Raw genomic sequence first — 17,405 nt, 5'->3', positions numbered from 1 at the left:
AAATCATAACTGTCAATGAATGTTGGTGAGATTTGAAAGCAAATTATTCCTTTTACTTTTATAGTAACTTGAAGTGAATGAGATGTTTTGAAACAAACAAGTGGAAGATTTACATTGTTCATACTTCTAGAACAACTCAATTACATTCTTTAGATGATGCCTTGAATGGACGACAGTAGTCATGATTTGGAGATGCCAGTGTCGGACTGGGGTCTACAAAGTTAAAAATCGCACAACGCCAAGTTATAATCCCAACAGGTTTATTTGGAAGCACAAGCTTTCAGAATGCTGCTCCTTCATCAGGTGGTTGTGGAGTATAAGATCACAAAACACAGAGTCTTACAATCTTATACCACACAACCACCTGATGAAGGAGCAGCGCTCAAAAAGCTAGTGCTTCCAAATAAACCTGTTCGACTATAACTTGGTGTTGTATGATTTTTAACCTTGAATGGATGAATTGGTATATGTGGAGTAGAGAGTAATTGGGAGAGCTGCTTTTCATTACCAAACAGCAAAGGGTTGTTTGTGACCTTGTTTCACCCAAAGATGAATGTTAACCATCTACTTGCAAAATTACTATGATTTACGATTTCAATCTCTTTCACTATTGCTCTATTGAAATCATCTCATTCACCCCTTTGTAGACTTGACTGTTTCAGTATATTCTCCTGGCTGCCCTTCCACATTCTACCCTCCTTATACGAGAAGTCATCTAAAGAACACAGGGAGCAGAACTGACTCTCACCATATCTATTTATCAATCACCTCTATACTTGTTGACTTATATTGACTCCCAACTAACACTTCAATTTTTAAAATGCTCATGTTCTCCCCTCCCTTTGTGATTTTCTTTAACTTTACTGGCCTCTGATATCTGCACTCTTCCAAATTATCTGGCTTCTTGACCATTCCTAATTTTAATCACACTAACATTGACACTCTTTAGCTGCCTACACATTGGAATGCCTTCCCTAAAACCTCTGCCTCACTTTTTCTAACCTTTTTTGCTTACCCCTTGACCAAAGGCCCCACCCTAATATCTCATTATGTGGCTTGATATCACGTTTTATTTGATATTGCTTCTGTGAAGCAACTTGCCATTTTATCTAAATTCGATCTAAATGCTGGCTAGTATTCACATTGCTGAATGAGGTCTGTAAGTCATGTTTGTCTCTGTATTCACAGATTGTTGTTTGTAGACCTGGCTGAATAACATCCCTTTGAAGTGAACTCCGAGATGAAGAGGCACCTGCTCAGTGTGATGTGTTCCCGTGTATCTTGCTACCATGTTGCAAGAAGCAACAATCTTCGAGTGCGAGTTTACTGCTCACAGCCCACCCAAAAACCCATCTCCAAGACTCCATATGAAACCACCAGTGCTACGCAGCTGAAGTGGGTGGAACTGAGCAAAGATTTAAGCAAAAAGGCTGTAGAGCATATTCGAATCACAACCAATTCCATGTGGGAGAAATATGAGGAGTTTGTTGGACTGAAAGAGGTGCAAGAGGCACAGTTCAAAGTCACTGAGGTATTATGCTGCTGCTTTCATTTGCTATTTATATGCTGATATGTAACCTGTGGTCCAGATAGCATCAAACCATTGGATTGTGAAGAATACCTAAAAAAGTTAAACCTGTTCTCACTGGCAAGGAGAGAAAGTGAAAGTATTTTAAATTTTAATTTAATTTTTAACATTTTTACTCTTTCGTGGAATGTAGGCGTCACAGTCAAGACTGAATTTGTTGCCTATCCCTAATTATCACTGAACTGAGATACTTGCCTGGCCATTTCAGAGGGCAGTTAGGAGTTAACCACAGACCTAGAGTAACATGTAGGACAGACCAGGTGGGGACAGGAAGTTTCTTTCGTTAAAAGACAATTAGTGATGAGTTTTATGACAATTGATGATAGTTGACATGTTCACCAGCACTCAGACTAGCTTTATATTGCAGATTACATTACATTACATTACAGTGTGGAAACAGGCCCTTCGGCCCAACAAGTCCACACCGACCCGCCGAAGCGCAACCCACCCATACCCCTACATTTACCCCTTACCTAACACTAAAGGCAATTTAGCATGGCCAATTCACCTGACCTGCACATCTTTGGACTGTGGGAGGAAACCGGAGCACCCGGAGGAAACCCACGCAGACACGGGGAGAACGTGCAAACTCCACACAGTCAGTCGCCTGAGGCGGGAAATGAACCCGGGTCTCAGGCGCTGTGAGGCAGCAGTGCTAACCACTGTGCCACCGTGCCGCCCACCAATGGATCTATTAACTGAATTCAGACTGCCATGATAGGATTAAATCCAGGGACCTAAAGTATTACCCTGGGCCCATTGTAGACTGCTGGCCAGTACAGTTAAGGATTTGAATAGCAGAAAGATTCTCAAAAATCCACAAGAACTACAGATGCTAGAAATCTGAAATAAAAACAGAAATTGCTGGAAAATCTCAGCAGGTCAGGCAGCATCGGTGGAAAGAAATCAGAGTTATTGTTTTGGGTCCAATGACCAAGTTTTATTCCTGGTCTGTGCTGACTTTACTGACGGCGCACCAAGTGGTCTTAACGCCATTTACCAAAGGAGTTTAAAAAAGAAAGTTAGGGGTCCTGTGCATCATGCAGCACAAGACCATAAGAAAGAGGAACAAGAGTCGGCCATTCAGCATGTCAAGCCTGCTGCTCTATTCAATACGATCATTACTGATTTGACATTCCTCACATCCACATTTCCATACTTGTCCTGTGTCTCTTGATTTCCCTATAAAAAGAATGGAATGACCCCTGTTGTAATATGTATGCCTGCAGATATCAGATGACTGTAAAGAGCTTACAAGGTGGAATTTTATTGTATGTTTATATATACATGTTTCATATGCTGGAAATTTGAATTTGCAACTGAAAGCAGTGGACACAGTCAGCAGGTCAGATAGCATCTGGAAATTAACAACAAAGTTAACGCTTCAGGAATAAACCTTCATTGGAATTGAAATACAAAGATTGTGGTGTGTTAGCAGATAAAAATGGATTCGGTTATATAAACCAGGAAGATGTTTTGATTGTGGCTTGATGTCAAACCACTGAAAGCAAGTGTTACATCAAATCATCATTAATAAATAGTATCTCTATCATCTTTGAAAAAACTTTTGGCCACCTGTGACTCAGTGTCAAATTTCGTTTGTTAATACTCCTGTGAGATCTTTTGTTGCATTAAAAATGGCATGTAAATGCTACCTTCTTCCAGCACTATTAAATCTGAATAACATTTTTAGTCACTACAAGACATTGGAACTGTCCAAAGTAAACTAGAGTTCCAGTGTAAAAAGGCTCACTATACTAAACTTGTTTTGATTGACTGGGTGTGCTACTTCTGTCAGGCAGAGAAAGCTTTCATGGTGGCTCGAGGTGTTGTTCGACAGAGTCGGGAAACCCTTGAAAATCAGCAGTCGAAACTGAAGGAAGTTCGAGACAGATTAGACAGAGTCTCACGAGAGGACAATCGCTATCTAGAACTGGCCACACAGGAGCATAAGCTGCTACAGGTGAGGAAATGTTTTTTTTTCATTTTACTTCTCGATTTTTTTTCATTGTGTTCCTGCTAAGATTCGGGCTGTTTGTAAATTAAAATAGTATAAAGCATTTGACCTGTGTTTTTTTTTTTAATGAAACAAATAATGGGATGACAGTGAGAAGTATAGAGAAAGTTAAGGATCTTGGAGAGAATGTTGTTCTTTGAAAGTGACAGAAGTTGATACAGTGGTTTCAGAAGGCCTAAGAAGGCCCTTATTAACCATCTTATTGATTTTATCAGAGCAGAGAGGTTTCTTTTGCTGCACCTGTATAAATCATCAGTTAGACCACAAAGTGAGTACCAGAAAGACCATTTGACCCATTGCATCTGTGCCAGCCAAGAAATGTAACTGTGCAGCCTAATCCCACTTTTTAGTCTGTGTACAACTGCTGCTTTCACCATGTAGTTCCTGTTACATCAGTACAGATGGAATGCAATTGCCTGAGCGAATATAGAGGATATTTACGAAGAGGTTGCTAGAACTGGAAAATTGCAACAATGAGGGAAACTTGGATAGACTGTTATTGTCTTTTTGCAACAGAAGAGGTTGAGGCATGGTTTGGTTGGGACGTACAACATTGTGAAGCACCTGAATAGAGTGGATGGGAAGAACTGGTTTCCTTTTCAGAGTGCTCACTGACTATGGGATATGGATTTAGAGTGAGTGGATGAAAAGTTAGAGAGGTGACGAGAAAAAGCTTTTTTGCCGAGAGGGCGATTGGGGTCTGATGAATCCTACAGGTTTATGAATCCAAGGTTAGAAAGTGGGATTAGGCTGAACAATTCATTTCTTGGACGGCACAGAAGCAGTGGGCCAGATGGTACCTTTCTGGGCTGCAAACATTCTAGGTTTTTTTTTAAATCCGTTTGCTAAGAGTTGCTATTGCACATCCCTGGAGCAATTGGGATGTATACCTGAACTTCCTGACTCAGATATAGGGACACTACCACTGCAGCCACAAGAGCCCTAGATATTTTCTAATCAAATGTTAGAGATGTTATGACACACATCTGGAGGAAGTTGACTTGAACATGGGCCTCCTGGCTCAAAGATAGGGTAATTACCACTTTGCACAAGGACCCTGCCATCAATGGTCTATGACAGTAATAATATGATTAGAATTCTGAATACAGGTGAACCTTGATTATTCAAACGAGGTGGGTGGGTACTATTTCGTTCGGATAATTGAATATTCGGTTAATCGATTCAATGCCTTTCCTCTGGGGCTCAGGAGTTTTCTGTTAAATCTGCTCCCTGTTCTGGAGACTGCAGCACACTACTTGTGAGGCCCCGCCCCCCCCAACCCCGTCTGCTCCATGCCTGCCCCCAAAACCCTGTCCAATGGACCCCTGCCCGCGTCCCAAACCCGACCAGCATTGTTCCCCCCCCAAACCCGTCCAACACCGGCCCCAGCCCGCTCACCCCCCCCCACAAACCCAACCAACACTGCCCCCTCCGCCCACCCCCCCAACCCTGTCCAGCACCACCCCCTCACTTCCCCATGCGCCTCTGCCACCTCCCTCCCCCTCCAGGGGAGCCGGACTGGACACCAACAGTAAGACTGCTGCTACCTTTCTGGGCTAAGTCTCCAAATAGCACACATACTTACACAGACAGCCCCACACACACAACCTTTTAATTGCAACTTTTTGACAAGTTCCACCTCTAACAGGGCAATGTTAGAGAGAATACCTGGGGAAAGGGGGTTTAGCGTACACCCCTATGTAGAACTCCAGGGATGGTGTAGGGAGACGGAGAGAGGGCGGGACATCTGTCATTTGGTGACGGTGCCTGGGTTCCCATCGATGTCCAGGACTGTTCTCAGCAGAGATCGTTTTTAATCGGTGTAAACAAAAGACACAATCACCGTTGAAACAGCTCATTCATGTAATGTTTCTATCAGGACCTTGAGATCTCCTTCAGATAATCCGATATTTGGATAACTGATATTCGGATAATTGTGGGAGCTGTGTAATCTGGTCTGAATAATCTGAGCCCAACTTTGTTTTAGCCGCATTACTTGTCCCCTCACGTAATGTTACCTGTCCTAATTTCTTAAATGGAAAGTGTAAAATTAAGCCTCCTTGTAATTTTCTTTTTCTGATCAGGAAGAGCGACGACACCGAATAGCTCATGAAAATGCAGAGGAGCTGGAGCGTGAAACATTCGCTCACTTTTCTGCAGCAGTGCGAGAAAGCCATGAGAAAGAGCGGACTAGAGCAGAGAGAACAAAAAACTGGTCTGTGATTGGGTCTGTGTTGGGTGCAATGATTGGGGTTCTGGGATCAACCTACATCAACAGAGTTCGCTTGCAGGAGCTGAAAGGATTACTTCTTGAGGCACAGAAAGGGCCAATTAACTTGCAAGAAGCTCTTAAAGAGCAAGCCTCCGTACACCAAACTCAAAGCCAAGAACTCAGTACACTTGTAACAAGTCTGAAGGAGCTAGTACATGATGAAAGTGCATTTCAACAAGCAGGTAAGGAGGCCACCACTAAACTGAAAAAAGCAGAATCTGGTCTGAAACCAGATCATGTCATGGATGCTTTGAAGAAACACGCAAGCTCCTCAAAACAGACCAGTGTAGCATTAGAAGGACTAGAATTGAAATTAACTGGTGTAGAACAGGCACTTGGAAAGATGGCATCTGACATTAAGACAGTAAAATCTGTCACACAGGCTAAGGCTTCACAGACTGTTTCTTCAGGATTGACACAGGATTGGCAGATTCTTGCTACAGAGAATATGATTGATGGCTTAGCAGAGACTGAGAAAAGGCTAGAATCATATATCCGAGCAAATTCTGTGTATAACACTGTACTGACATATGCTGCGTTCGCCCTCACCCTGCCAGTGTTATATGTGCTTTTCAAAGGGAATTGAAAGACACTGCAGTGCGTGAATGTTGCACGTAGGCTTTGTGCTGTTTTGAGAAAAGTGGATATTATTTTCCAGTAATTGGGACAATTAGTTTTGGCAATTGAAGTTTTTTTTTAAATTTTGTGAGCAGTATTATCTTGACCTTGTTCTTTTTTATCTTTGAGAGAAAGAACCGGTGTTTAAATAGCCTCTCACACCCTTTGGACATTTTGCCAATAGATTGCTTTAGAAATGAGTCACTGTTATTATGCAGATCATTCAATATTGCTAACCAACTGAACTCTGGAATAAGAAGCTTCAAACCTAAGGATTCACTTTATTTTCACTTTTAATTCCCATTTGGAAAATTCCATAGGGAAATGCATTTTGGGTGCATTGTTCTTGTTAAAATAAATTGCATAGTAAATAATAGACAAAGTCACAAATCTATATTTAATTTAAAATGTATTAAAACAATTGCAGGGATATTCGAATAATCAGTCAGTGAATCTATTGAAAACATATCCTTGCCCATACATCAGCTTTTGTTATATGTTCAGCAGGAGAATGGCGCATTTAAGTTCAGGAGTCACTTTGATCTGCATCTGAGGAATTATAGTCTCTTTGAAGGCGTCCAGCAGACCTACCAAGACAATAGGTAATTCTCATTATTCATGACATCTTTTAGCAAAACTCTTTCAGATTTCATCAAAGTAGATCAACTCTTTAAAACCTTTCTTGTCCACTTTACCAATATCTGTACTCTTAAGCAGTAAGTTTCCTGAAGATAGCTGCACTGGGCAAGGCTTCCAAAATTGAAAGCAGTCTTAACTATAGCTGTATAATAGAGTTTCGCAATTGTAGAGTCAACTCAAAGATTTTAATTTTCTAAGATAGTATAATCATGTAAGCCCTTTGACAACCACAGTCTACATTCTTCTTGCCAATTCAAATTATTATTATATAAGTGATGAGAACTCCTCGAATCCATTAGTCCAATTCCAAACCATTGTTTAAACTCCAGGATCACCACAGTAGAAATCTCAAATCAGATTTCTCTGCTCTCTGGGAGATTCACTTCAGCTTTTCTAAAATGTCTGGCACAGAAAACAATGTCAATGTGATCTAATGCTATTTAGTACAATGGGGCAAGTGTCAATCAGCCCATTCCTGAAGAAGGGCTTATGCCCGAAACGTCGATTCTCCTGTTCCCTGGATGCTGTCTGACCTGCTGCGCTTTTCCAGCAACACATTTCCAGCAAGTGTCAATCATTCTAGGTTGAAGAAAAATAAGACAACTACTAAAAAAAACTGTTGGTAATTTGCTTGGAAGTTGAGAATTTTAAAAAGGCATTAGTTTTTATGCATTACACCCACTTCCAAATGGATGAAAAATAAGGATAGATGAAATAGGAGCAGGAATTCCTGTATATCTTGATTTCTTGAGACCATGGAGCATTTGTCTATATGGATAAGAGATGTTTAGATCAAGAGATTCTTTTAATGTAAAGGAACATTTTATTTCAAAATACACGATACATGAAGACTTCTTTTGCTTCACAGAAGAGATAAACCTTCCTACCCAATTAGAGTTTAAAAATCAAAGCTTTGCAATTATCCAAATGAAAAGTTATAATTTTTTCTTTAAAATGATTCTAGAAAGAAGTCAGGCAATTTGTCACAATTTCTGCCTCCAGTAAAGTTTTTGAAAACTGTTTTCAGTGACGTTCAGTGACATGCAGTCCTTGTGTTATGATTGACATATGATTTCAGCATTCAGCACCAGTGCTCCCTGTCCATGCAGTTCTCTATATTCCTAATATATAGCGAGGAGTCCAGCAGAAAAGGCCTTTGAATTAACTCTACGAAGACTAGAATCTGGTCACCAAGCAAATTGCCAACACAATTTGTTTAGTAGTTGTCTCATTTCTCTTCAACCTAGAATGATTAATTTGACACTAGCCCCATTGTACTAAATAGCATTAGATCATTTTCATATTCACCAATTATGCCTAGTATATGACACTGACCCAACTAGCTCAGGGCTGGCTCCTGAAGTGAGCAAACCCCTGACACTCCTGGTTTGTTTTCCGTAGTTACATTTTTTTTTTACTTTTGTAAACTGTGCATTGTTTAATAAACAATTAACAGCTGTTTACAGAAAAACAGCAATTTACAAGGGAGAGGGGCAGCTACACCAGGTCCCAAACCCCATCGTTCAACCAGTTTTCAGGAATTGATGACAAACTTCAAATCCCACTATCAGTCACCACAAAACAATAACAAATATATACAAGCCAGTCCAATTACATTTTTAAAAAGTGCACCCGTCCCTCCCACCTTCCGGCCACTCTAAGGCAGCCCACCTCTATGCCCCTTCTGGCTCTCGGACTCTCCTGTTTATTTTTTTTTCTTTTATTTCTTTTATTAAACAATTACAAAGCAGTTTACAAAAAACAGTTAACGTTAACAGCTGTATACAAAGAAACAGTAATTTTACAAGGGAAAGGAGCAGCAAAGTCAGGCCCTCAAACCCTACCGTTCAACCAGTTTACAGGGAAATGAGGACAAACCTCAAATCCCAGTTTGAAACATTACAAGACAACAACAATGACATTTGTACATAAAAAGACAATCCAATTACATAAAAAAAAGTGCTTACAATACAGACCCAGCAAGCCTCCGTCCCTTCCACCTTCTGGCCACTCTAAGGCAGCACGCCTCTATGCCCCTTCCAGCTTTCGGACTCTCCTGTTTTGTAATATTAAACAAATTACAAAACAGTTTACAAAAAACAGTTAACATTTACAGCTGTACACAAGAGACAGCAATTTTACAAGGGAGAGGAGCAGCAAAGGTAGGCCCCAAATCCTACCGTTCAACCATTTTACAGAGAGATGAGGACAAACCTCAAATCCCAGTTCCACATATGACAAGACAGTGACAATGACGTTTGTACATTAGACAATACTGTTACATACAAAAGTGCATACAATACAGACCCAGCAAGCCCCCGTCCCTCCCACCTTCCGTCACTCTAAGGCAGCCCGCCTCTATGCCCTTTCCAGCTCTCAGACTCTCCTGTTTTGTATCTGTCAGCCAGGACTCCCTGACTGGACCAGATTAACGGCCCCAATTAGGGAATTCGTATTCTATGAAAAACACCTGGCTGACCTTTGTGTCCACAGTCAGATCTTGTCAGTGGTGACGGGAAGTGTCCAGAAAGTTTAATACTAGAATGGACTTATCTCGTGGCAGCATCAGCAGGAGTCGGTGGGAGCCGGATCCAGGGAACTGCATTTGCCACTTGATCTCCCGGACAGGGTTCCGACTTGTAATTGTATGCAATAAGAATCATAATTCAATCTGAAGCAATGGGCAGCACTGCCCTGTCCTCTTTAAGTAGCCCTAGCAGAGGTTTGTGGTCTGTTACTATTATGAATTGACGTCTAGAAAAGTGTTGGTGGAACTTTCTCCCATCAAATATGACCACCAAGCCTTCTGTCTCCATCTGGGCATATTTGCACTTGGCGTCAGCACTGCATTGCATGTTAGCACCACATCTCGTAGTGTGTCAGCATCTTAGATAGCTATAGCTGCTGCTTCTCTTTCCTAAAAGCAGCATGGCAACGAGACCATTCCAAGGCTGACCCTTTTTCAGTAGAAATTGTAAGCGTACCAGGATGGAGGCCAGGTTATGTATGAATTTTCCATTAAAATGCACCAACCCAAGCAAGGAACTAAACTCTGGTACAGACATGGGAGCCAGGGCACCTTTGATTGTCTTCATTTTATCTTCCAACGGGTGTAACCTCGTTTTATCTTCCAACGGGTGTAACCTCGTTTTGTCACCTCGGTAGAACAAATAGGCCATTTCGGTGCATGGAACACATTTTTCCCTGGCACATCTGCATGGCAGAAATATTTAAATACTATGTCCAAGTTCTCTAAATGCTCTTTATTTGTTGTCTTGGTTGTTAGCATACAGGTAAATGGAAACCTGGGTCGCCCTTGTAAAGTGCTCTCCATCGTGCACTGGAAAATGGCACATTAGAACTGGGTGATCATTGATTAGTCATTTATCGTGATTGGTTTTGATTTGGATGTTGCTAAGGAATTTCACTGTTCCAAGCCAGCAATAGATGGACTTTCCACTCTGGGTGTGCACTCTCCTGGATCCTGGTTTATGAATTCTCTTACTCAGTTCAGGTCTAGTTGAACTCTTTTGCTGTCTCATGTCAACATACTGGCAGCAACAACAATGACCTGCCAGCCCGGCTCCTCCAGAAAATTTTAACCATTTGGCCAAGGCTGGGCTTTGTTTTGGGATTTTGTTGTGGGCTGACCTGGAGTTCCTGTGTTCAGGGTATGTCCAGAGTGAGGCTATGCAATTGCCTTCACTCAAGTGATGTTCCCCAAGCTCAGTCAGATTGGCAGTCCACTTCCATCGGACTATCTTGTAACTCAAGCTGTATTTGCCACGTTTTCTAATTGTGGTCCCTGTTCAAAGTCCAGTTGGGCTTTGGCAAGAAGATGTTTTTTCATTGTTACATAATTAATAACACTCGTTGCCACCGAAATATATACACGAAGGCCAGTATCCCATTGCCAAGTCACACTTTATTTACACGTGCATAGTATATGACACTGACCCAGCTAGATCAGAGCTGGCTCCTGGAGTGAGCAGAACCCCTGATCATATCTGTCCAGCAGGGCTCCTTGACTGGAGCTGTTAATCTGGACCAATCAGGGTCCTGATATTCTGAGATCCACCTGGCTGACCGTGTTACAATCACTACAGCCTTGCCCATTCACTCAGCTCTCTCAGGACATGACATAAAAGTGAAATGATTCTACGCAGCCTTTTTCACCTGTCAGCCATCCTGTATGAAAAGATTATTTTCTGACATCACTCAGTTTGGTTTCTGTCCTGCTACTCCACTGTCATAATTTACAGAATTTGCATTTTCTGTAGTGTTTATCAGGGAATAAAAAATTTCTTCCCAAAGGTACTGATGCAGGCTGGATCTCCTGTCCCAATGTGTGCGATATTTAAGGGAATAAGATAAAGTTGGTATTTGACCTTGAACTTCATAAGCAGTGGGGTAGAGAGAGAACTTGAATGTTTTTTTTCTTTTCTACCCACACTTTGCTCAGTGACACTGAGGCCCATTGTAGCACACCAACTGCTACTTCTCATTACTGACCAGTGTTATTTGTATCTCTCAGTACAGGCTATTTATTATTCATGTCTCTGGATCAGTATATTGGTTGAGTTTACCCCAAAACACTTTAAGAAAACTCCTCAGCTCAATTATCTGTGACTGTTTTTCCTCCTTTTCCCTGTATTGAAGTGCCACCACTTGCAGTTGTGCTGGTTTGAACTGAAGTTTCAGCTCACATTCCATGATAGTAGCTATTTTGATTAGATTAGATTCTCTACAGTGTGGAAACAGGCCCTTCGGCCCAATAAGTGCATAACGACCCTCCAAAGAGTAACCTACCCTCTGACTAATGCACCAACATAACGGGCAATTTAGCATGGCCAATTCACATAACCTGCACATCTTTGCACGTGGGAGGAAACCAGGGCACCGGAGGAAACCCACACAGACACGGGGAGAATGTGCAAACTCCACACAGTCAGTCACCCAAGGCTGGAATCGAACCTGAGACCCTGGTGCTGTGAGGCAGCAGTGCTAACCACTGAGCCACCGTGCCACCCCTTGATGGATTTAATCATACATGGATAAACATACTGGAACATATTAAAACAATTTGATGCCGACTTATTTAAAATCTAGCCCTCATTGTTTATTTTTAGTAACTTGAAGCCTGCCTGCAGCAGAAACTTAATTTACCTATTTGATTTATAATCAATAAAAGTATTGCCAGTTGGATATTATAGTGGTTGGGTTTTTAAAGAGATATGTACAAGGGTAATGGTTGGATTGGGAGAATATTTTAAAAAATGACAGGCTGGAAAAGACCAGCTGGTCAGTCAGTCCTGCCCCACAAATGTGACGGCTGCATATCCTGAGTAGGTGAAGCAATGACTCATTTTAGGCCTAATTGGGTTTATAATCCGTATTTGCTGGGCTCTAGAGTGAATATTGCACTCCTCACGCTTAGCAACAAAACAGTTTTGTAGAACTTGCATTCCCTGACACTGAATGACACACACACAGATCATTGCATGCACGAGATGAAGCAGGAGACCTTTTCTAAAGTGTAAAATGGTTTATTGTTTTCACAGAGCTTTACAGTATGCTCTTCCTGGGAAAAAGATTAGATTCTACTCCTGTTCAGAATCCAGTAATCCCTGTTGAAAGTTTTCTTGTCAATTTTCGTGAAGCCAGTTCTCCAAACCAAGCATTGAACAAGTGCAGCAGGCTTAAAGCTCAATGAACAGTAGAGATTAATCCCTGTTGGCCACATAATGCCAATTTAACAATTAGCTGAATACTGGAAATTTTCTGTACGCAGACTCAGTGGTTAGTACTGATACCTCACAGCGCCAGAGACCTGGGTTCGATTCCAGCCTCAGGCAACTGTCTGTGTGGAAATTGCACATTCTCCCTGTATCTGCGTAGGTTTCCTCCAGGTGCTCCGGTTTCTTCCCACAATCCAAAGATGTGCAGGTTGGGTGAATTGGCTAAATTGTCCATAGTGTTCAGGGATGTGTAGGTTAGGTGCATTCATCAGGGGAAATTTAGAGTAATAGGGTTGGGAAATGGGTCTGGGTGGGATACTCTTTGAAGGGTCGGTGCAGACATGTTGGGCTAAATGGCCTGTTTCCACACTAGGGATTCTATGATAATACTCCAGACCATGCAGACGAATCTGTTGAATACATATATTGTAGCTAGATACTTACATGTGCTACATTGTATCCAAGTTAGTAACAAATCCACATGGTGTAAGAAAATGGGCATTCCAAGGTTGGAATAATGATCAAACAATGATAATTCTACACATCATCAGTCATATCTTTTCTTTGTGCTACACAGAGAAAATTGTTTTAGCTGTTTGAAAGTAATAAACATTTCAAAACACTGGTTTTATGAAGTACAGTAATGATTAATTGATTCACTTTGCAACTTCAATCTTAGAGGTCAAAGTTTATATGGTACAATTGAGGAATTTAAAAACTTCTTGGAGAATAGAATGTTGGTAGAACATCTTGGTGTTGAATTTGTTATTTATTGCCTATTTTTATTAATGGGCAGAAATTTATTTGATCTTGAAGCGCACCACAATATCAAACAAAAGATGGAATTGATTGTCATGGATGTTCCAGGCAAGAAAGAGCTTTTCTTTCTCCATAAGAGAGGCACGTGAATGATTTCTCCAAAATGAGATTGAAGTTATTGCTTTGCTTACTGCTCCAAACTCCCTTGCCCAGCTACCAACTCTGTTCCTGTCCAACAGTGTAAGACAAGATCAATCTATTTGCAATTCTGGTGCCATATTTGTTCCCTGGCATCTTTCTTACTGCATATTTGTGTTATCACTAAAAAATAATGATATCCACATCACTAACATCACCTGACTTCATTCCTGTCTCAGTTCATCTACCACTGAAATACTCATTCGTACTTTTGTTACTTTTCAGCCTAACTATCCAGTACATTCATGACCAACCTCCCATATCTTACCCTCCATAAATTTGTGATCACCCAAAGCTCTGCTGGTTTGCGTTCAACTATCATCTTTAACTAACCTATATTAGCTCCCATTCAAGAAACATTTTTATCTTGAAATAGTTTTTAAATTCCACCTTGGTCTCACTCTTCCTTATCCCCAATCTCCTTCAGTCCCACAGCCCTCTTAGACATCTGCTCCCATCTGTTCCCTCCCTATACCTTTCCTTTCTACCTGGCTTTCATTCTTCAAGATACTCTTTGAAGCCTACCTATTTGAAGAAGCTTTTGATAACCTGACCTAATGGGCATTCTGGGTGGAGGCCCTGTTCACTGAGAGTTGCAGTCACTCAGAGTGCAGCATCTCTTCATTGACCAATAGCATAATGAGGGAGGAAGTGGCTGCTGCTGGTAATGCACCTATCTAAGGTCAAGGATTGCTATGGAAAGGCAAATGTCACTTCCCAACATCATCTCCGCTCTGTCTCCTGCTGCTCCCGGACAAGAAAAATGCCGCGGGCTGCAAAGGTAAGTATTTATATTATTTACTTACCTTTCTGGCAACCTCCTAGTCCCAACGTCACCTCCGCTCTGTCTCCTGTTGCTCCCAGACAGGAAAAAAGTGTTGGGAAATGAGCCAGGCCAGGTGGTAGTAGTTGTGGTGGGGGATTTCTTTGGGAATAGTGACCACAATCCTGTAAGTTTTAGAATATTTGTAGACAAAGATGAGAGTGGTCTTAAGGGAAGAGTACTAAACTGGACCAAGGCCAATCAAATTAAAATTCGGCAGGAGCTGGCAAATGTGGATTGGGGGCAGCTATTTGAAGGGAAGTCCACATTTGATACGTGGGAGGCTTTCGAAGGTAGGTTGAAGGTAGTGTAGGATAGGCATGTCACTTTGGAAACAAGAGATAGGAAAGGCAAGATATGTGAACCATGGATGACAGGAGAAAGTGTGCGACTAGCCAGGAGGAAAAGGGAAGCTTACAGAAGGTCCAGGCAGCTAAGAACAGAATGGGCCCTGGAGGAATATCTGGAGAGTAGGACCAATCTTAAACTAATTAAGTGGGCTAAAAGAGGGTCATGAAATTAGTGAGCAGAATTAAGGAGAATCCCAAGGCCTGTTATTCATATATAAGAAACGAGGGTAACTAGAGAAAGGGGAAGGAAGGAAGGTTGTGTGTCAAACCTGAGAAAATGAGTGAGATTCTCAATGATTACTTTGCATCAGTGTTCACGGAGGAGAGGGACATGATGAATGTTGAGATTAGAGATAGAAGTTTGTTTAGTCTGGATCATGTTGACATAAGGAGGGAGAAGGTGTTGGGTAGGCTAAAGGATATTAAGGTGGACAAATCCCCAGGACCGGATGGGATCTATTCCAGGTTGCTGAGGGAGGTGAGAGAGGAAATAGCTGGGGCCCTGACAAATATCTTTGTAGCATCCTTAAACACAGGTGAAGTGCTGGAGGACTGGAGAGTTGCTAATGTTGACCCCCTATTCAAGAAGGGTAGTAGGGATATTCTGGATAAGTACAGACCAGTGAGCCTGACGTCAGTAGTGAGAAAATTGCTGGAGAATATACTGAGGGAAATGATCTATTTATATTTGGAAGGGAATGGGCTTATCAGTGATAGGCTACATGGTTTTGTGCGGAGAGATCATGCCTTACCAATTTAATAGATTCTTTGAGGAAGTGACCAAGTTGATAGATGAAGGAAGAGCTGTAGATGTCATATACATAGACTTTAGTAAGGTATTTGATAACGTTCCCCGTGGTAAACTAATAGAGAAATTGAAGTCACATGGTGTGCAAGGTGTTCTAGCTAGGTGGAGCAACAGGAGACAGAGAGTAGTAGTTGAAGGGAATTTCTTGAAATGGAGAAAGGTGACCAGCGGTGTTCCACAGGGATCAGTGCTGGGGCTACTATTGTTTGTGATGTACATAAATGATCTGGAAGAGGGCATTGTTGGTTTGATCAGCAAGTTTGCAGATGATACGATGATTGGTGGAGTAGCAGAAAGCATAGGAGACTGCTCAAGAACACAGGAGAATATGGATAGACTGGAGAGTTGGGGAGAGAAGTGGCAGATGGAGTTCAATCCAGGCAAATGTGAGGAGATGCATTTTGGAAGATCTCATTCGAGAGCGAACCATCCAGTAAATGGAAGAGCCTTGGGAAAAGTTGATGAGCAGAGAGATCTGGGAGTTCATGTCCATTGTACCCTGAAGGTGGCTGTTCAGGTGGATAGAGTGGTCAAGAAGTCATATGGTATGCTTGCCTTCATTGGATGGGGTATTGAGTATCAGAGCTGGTAGGTCATGTTAAAATTGTACAAGACTTTGGTTCGGCCACATTTAGAATACTATGTGCAGTTCTGGTCGCCACATTACCAAAAGAATGTGGACGCTTTGGAGAGGGTGCAGAAAAGGTTTACAAGGATATTGCCTGGTATGGAAGGTGCTAGCTATGAAGAGAGGTTGAGTAGGCTAGAATTATTTTCATTAGAAAAAACGAGATTGAGGGGGAACCTGATTGAGGTCTACAAAATCATGAAGGGTATAGATAGGGTGGATAGAGATAAGCTTTTTCCCAGGGTGAGGGATTCAATAAAGAGAGGTCACGCCTTGCTAGCAGAGGTAGTAGAGGCACAGTAGATTCACTTAAGGTGCATCTGGACAGATGCATGATAGGGTGGGGAACAGAGGGATACAGATGCTTAGGAATTGGGTGACAGGTTAGACAGTGGAGTTGGATCGGCACAGGCTTGGAGGGCTGAAGGGCCTGTTCCTGGGCTGTAAATTTTCTTTATTCTTTGTTCAAAGCTGGGAGTGACTGCAGAATGGGAGTCATGAGAAAGGTATTGAAGGGCAGTTTCAGCAATCACCTTTCCCTTTATTCTAGGTCCGGAGTGGCTTAGAGTGAGGGATCCCTCCCTTTCTCTGCACCTTAAGTGGGCATCAATTGTCACTTAGTGTCAGTTAGTAGTAAGGTCAACCATGAGCTTTCCCACCATAGAATTATTCAGGTTTGTGACTGAAAAGCTGGAAAACAGGCTCCTCATGGGAGGGCATTAAATGCTGCCATTATCTAACATGGTTCAGTATTCTATTTTGTTTAATAATGTATATGTGAAATGCCTTGGGATGTTTTATAATGTTAAAAGTGCTTTATTAATATACTTTACGAATGAAATGTTCTTGAGTTTTTAGGCAGCTAAGAGTTGTTGAGGGATAAGTGTCTCATACACAAGAGGAACTGACCTCTTTAAAACTCGAAGGACATGGGCATTTTGTTTAAGAGCAAATAAGATAGTTCAGG

At 41.7% G+C, this 17,405-nt stretch overlaps 1 protein-coding gene across 3 annotated transcripts in view; it reads left to right on the top strand.

Annotated features, from left to right (window-relative positions):
• The window catches only part of ccdc51 (coiled-coil domain containing 51), an 83,850-nt gene that overhangs the window by 60,402 nt on the left and 6,043 nt on the right, over positions 1-17,405 (top strand). For 2 of the 3 annotated variants that reach the window (XM_043707793.2, XM_043707792.2), the window contains exons 2-4: positions 1,189-1,531; positions 3,387-3,551; positions 5,690-13,498. In XM_043707793.2, the coding sequence (XP_043563728.1) occupies positions 1,241-1,531; positions 3,387-3,551; positions 5,690-6,463 (1,230 nt within the window). In that variant the 5' untranslated portion in view covers positions 1,189-1,240 and the 3' untranslated portion in view covers positions 6,464-13,498. Of the gene's footprint in view, positions 1-1,188; positions 1,532-3,386; positions 3,552-5,689; positions 13,499-17,405 lie in introns of those variants that run through there. The other variant, XM_043707795.2, reaches the window with a different exon arrangement.

Source organism: Chiloscyllium plagiosum, unplaced genomic scaffold (assembly GCF_037043375.1).
Source record: "Chiloscyllium plagiosum isolate Xiang-an unplaced genomic scaffold, Cpla_swu_hap1 HiC_scaffold_14, whole genome shotgun sequence".
Lineage (NCBI taxonomy): Eukaryota > Metazoa > Chordata > Chondrichthyes > Orectolobiformes > Hemiscylliidae > Chiloscyllium > Chiloscyllium plagiosum.
The sequence above is the reverse complement of the archived record's forward strand: the minus strand, read 5'-3'. Positions and strand labels throughout refer to the sequence as shown.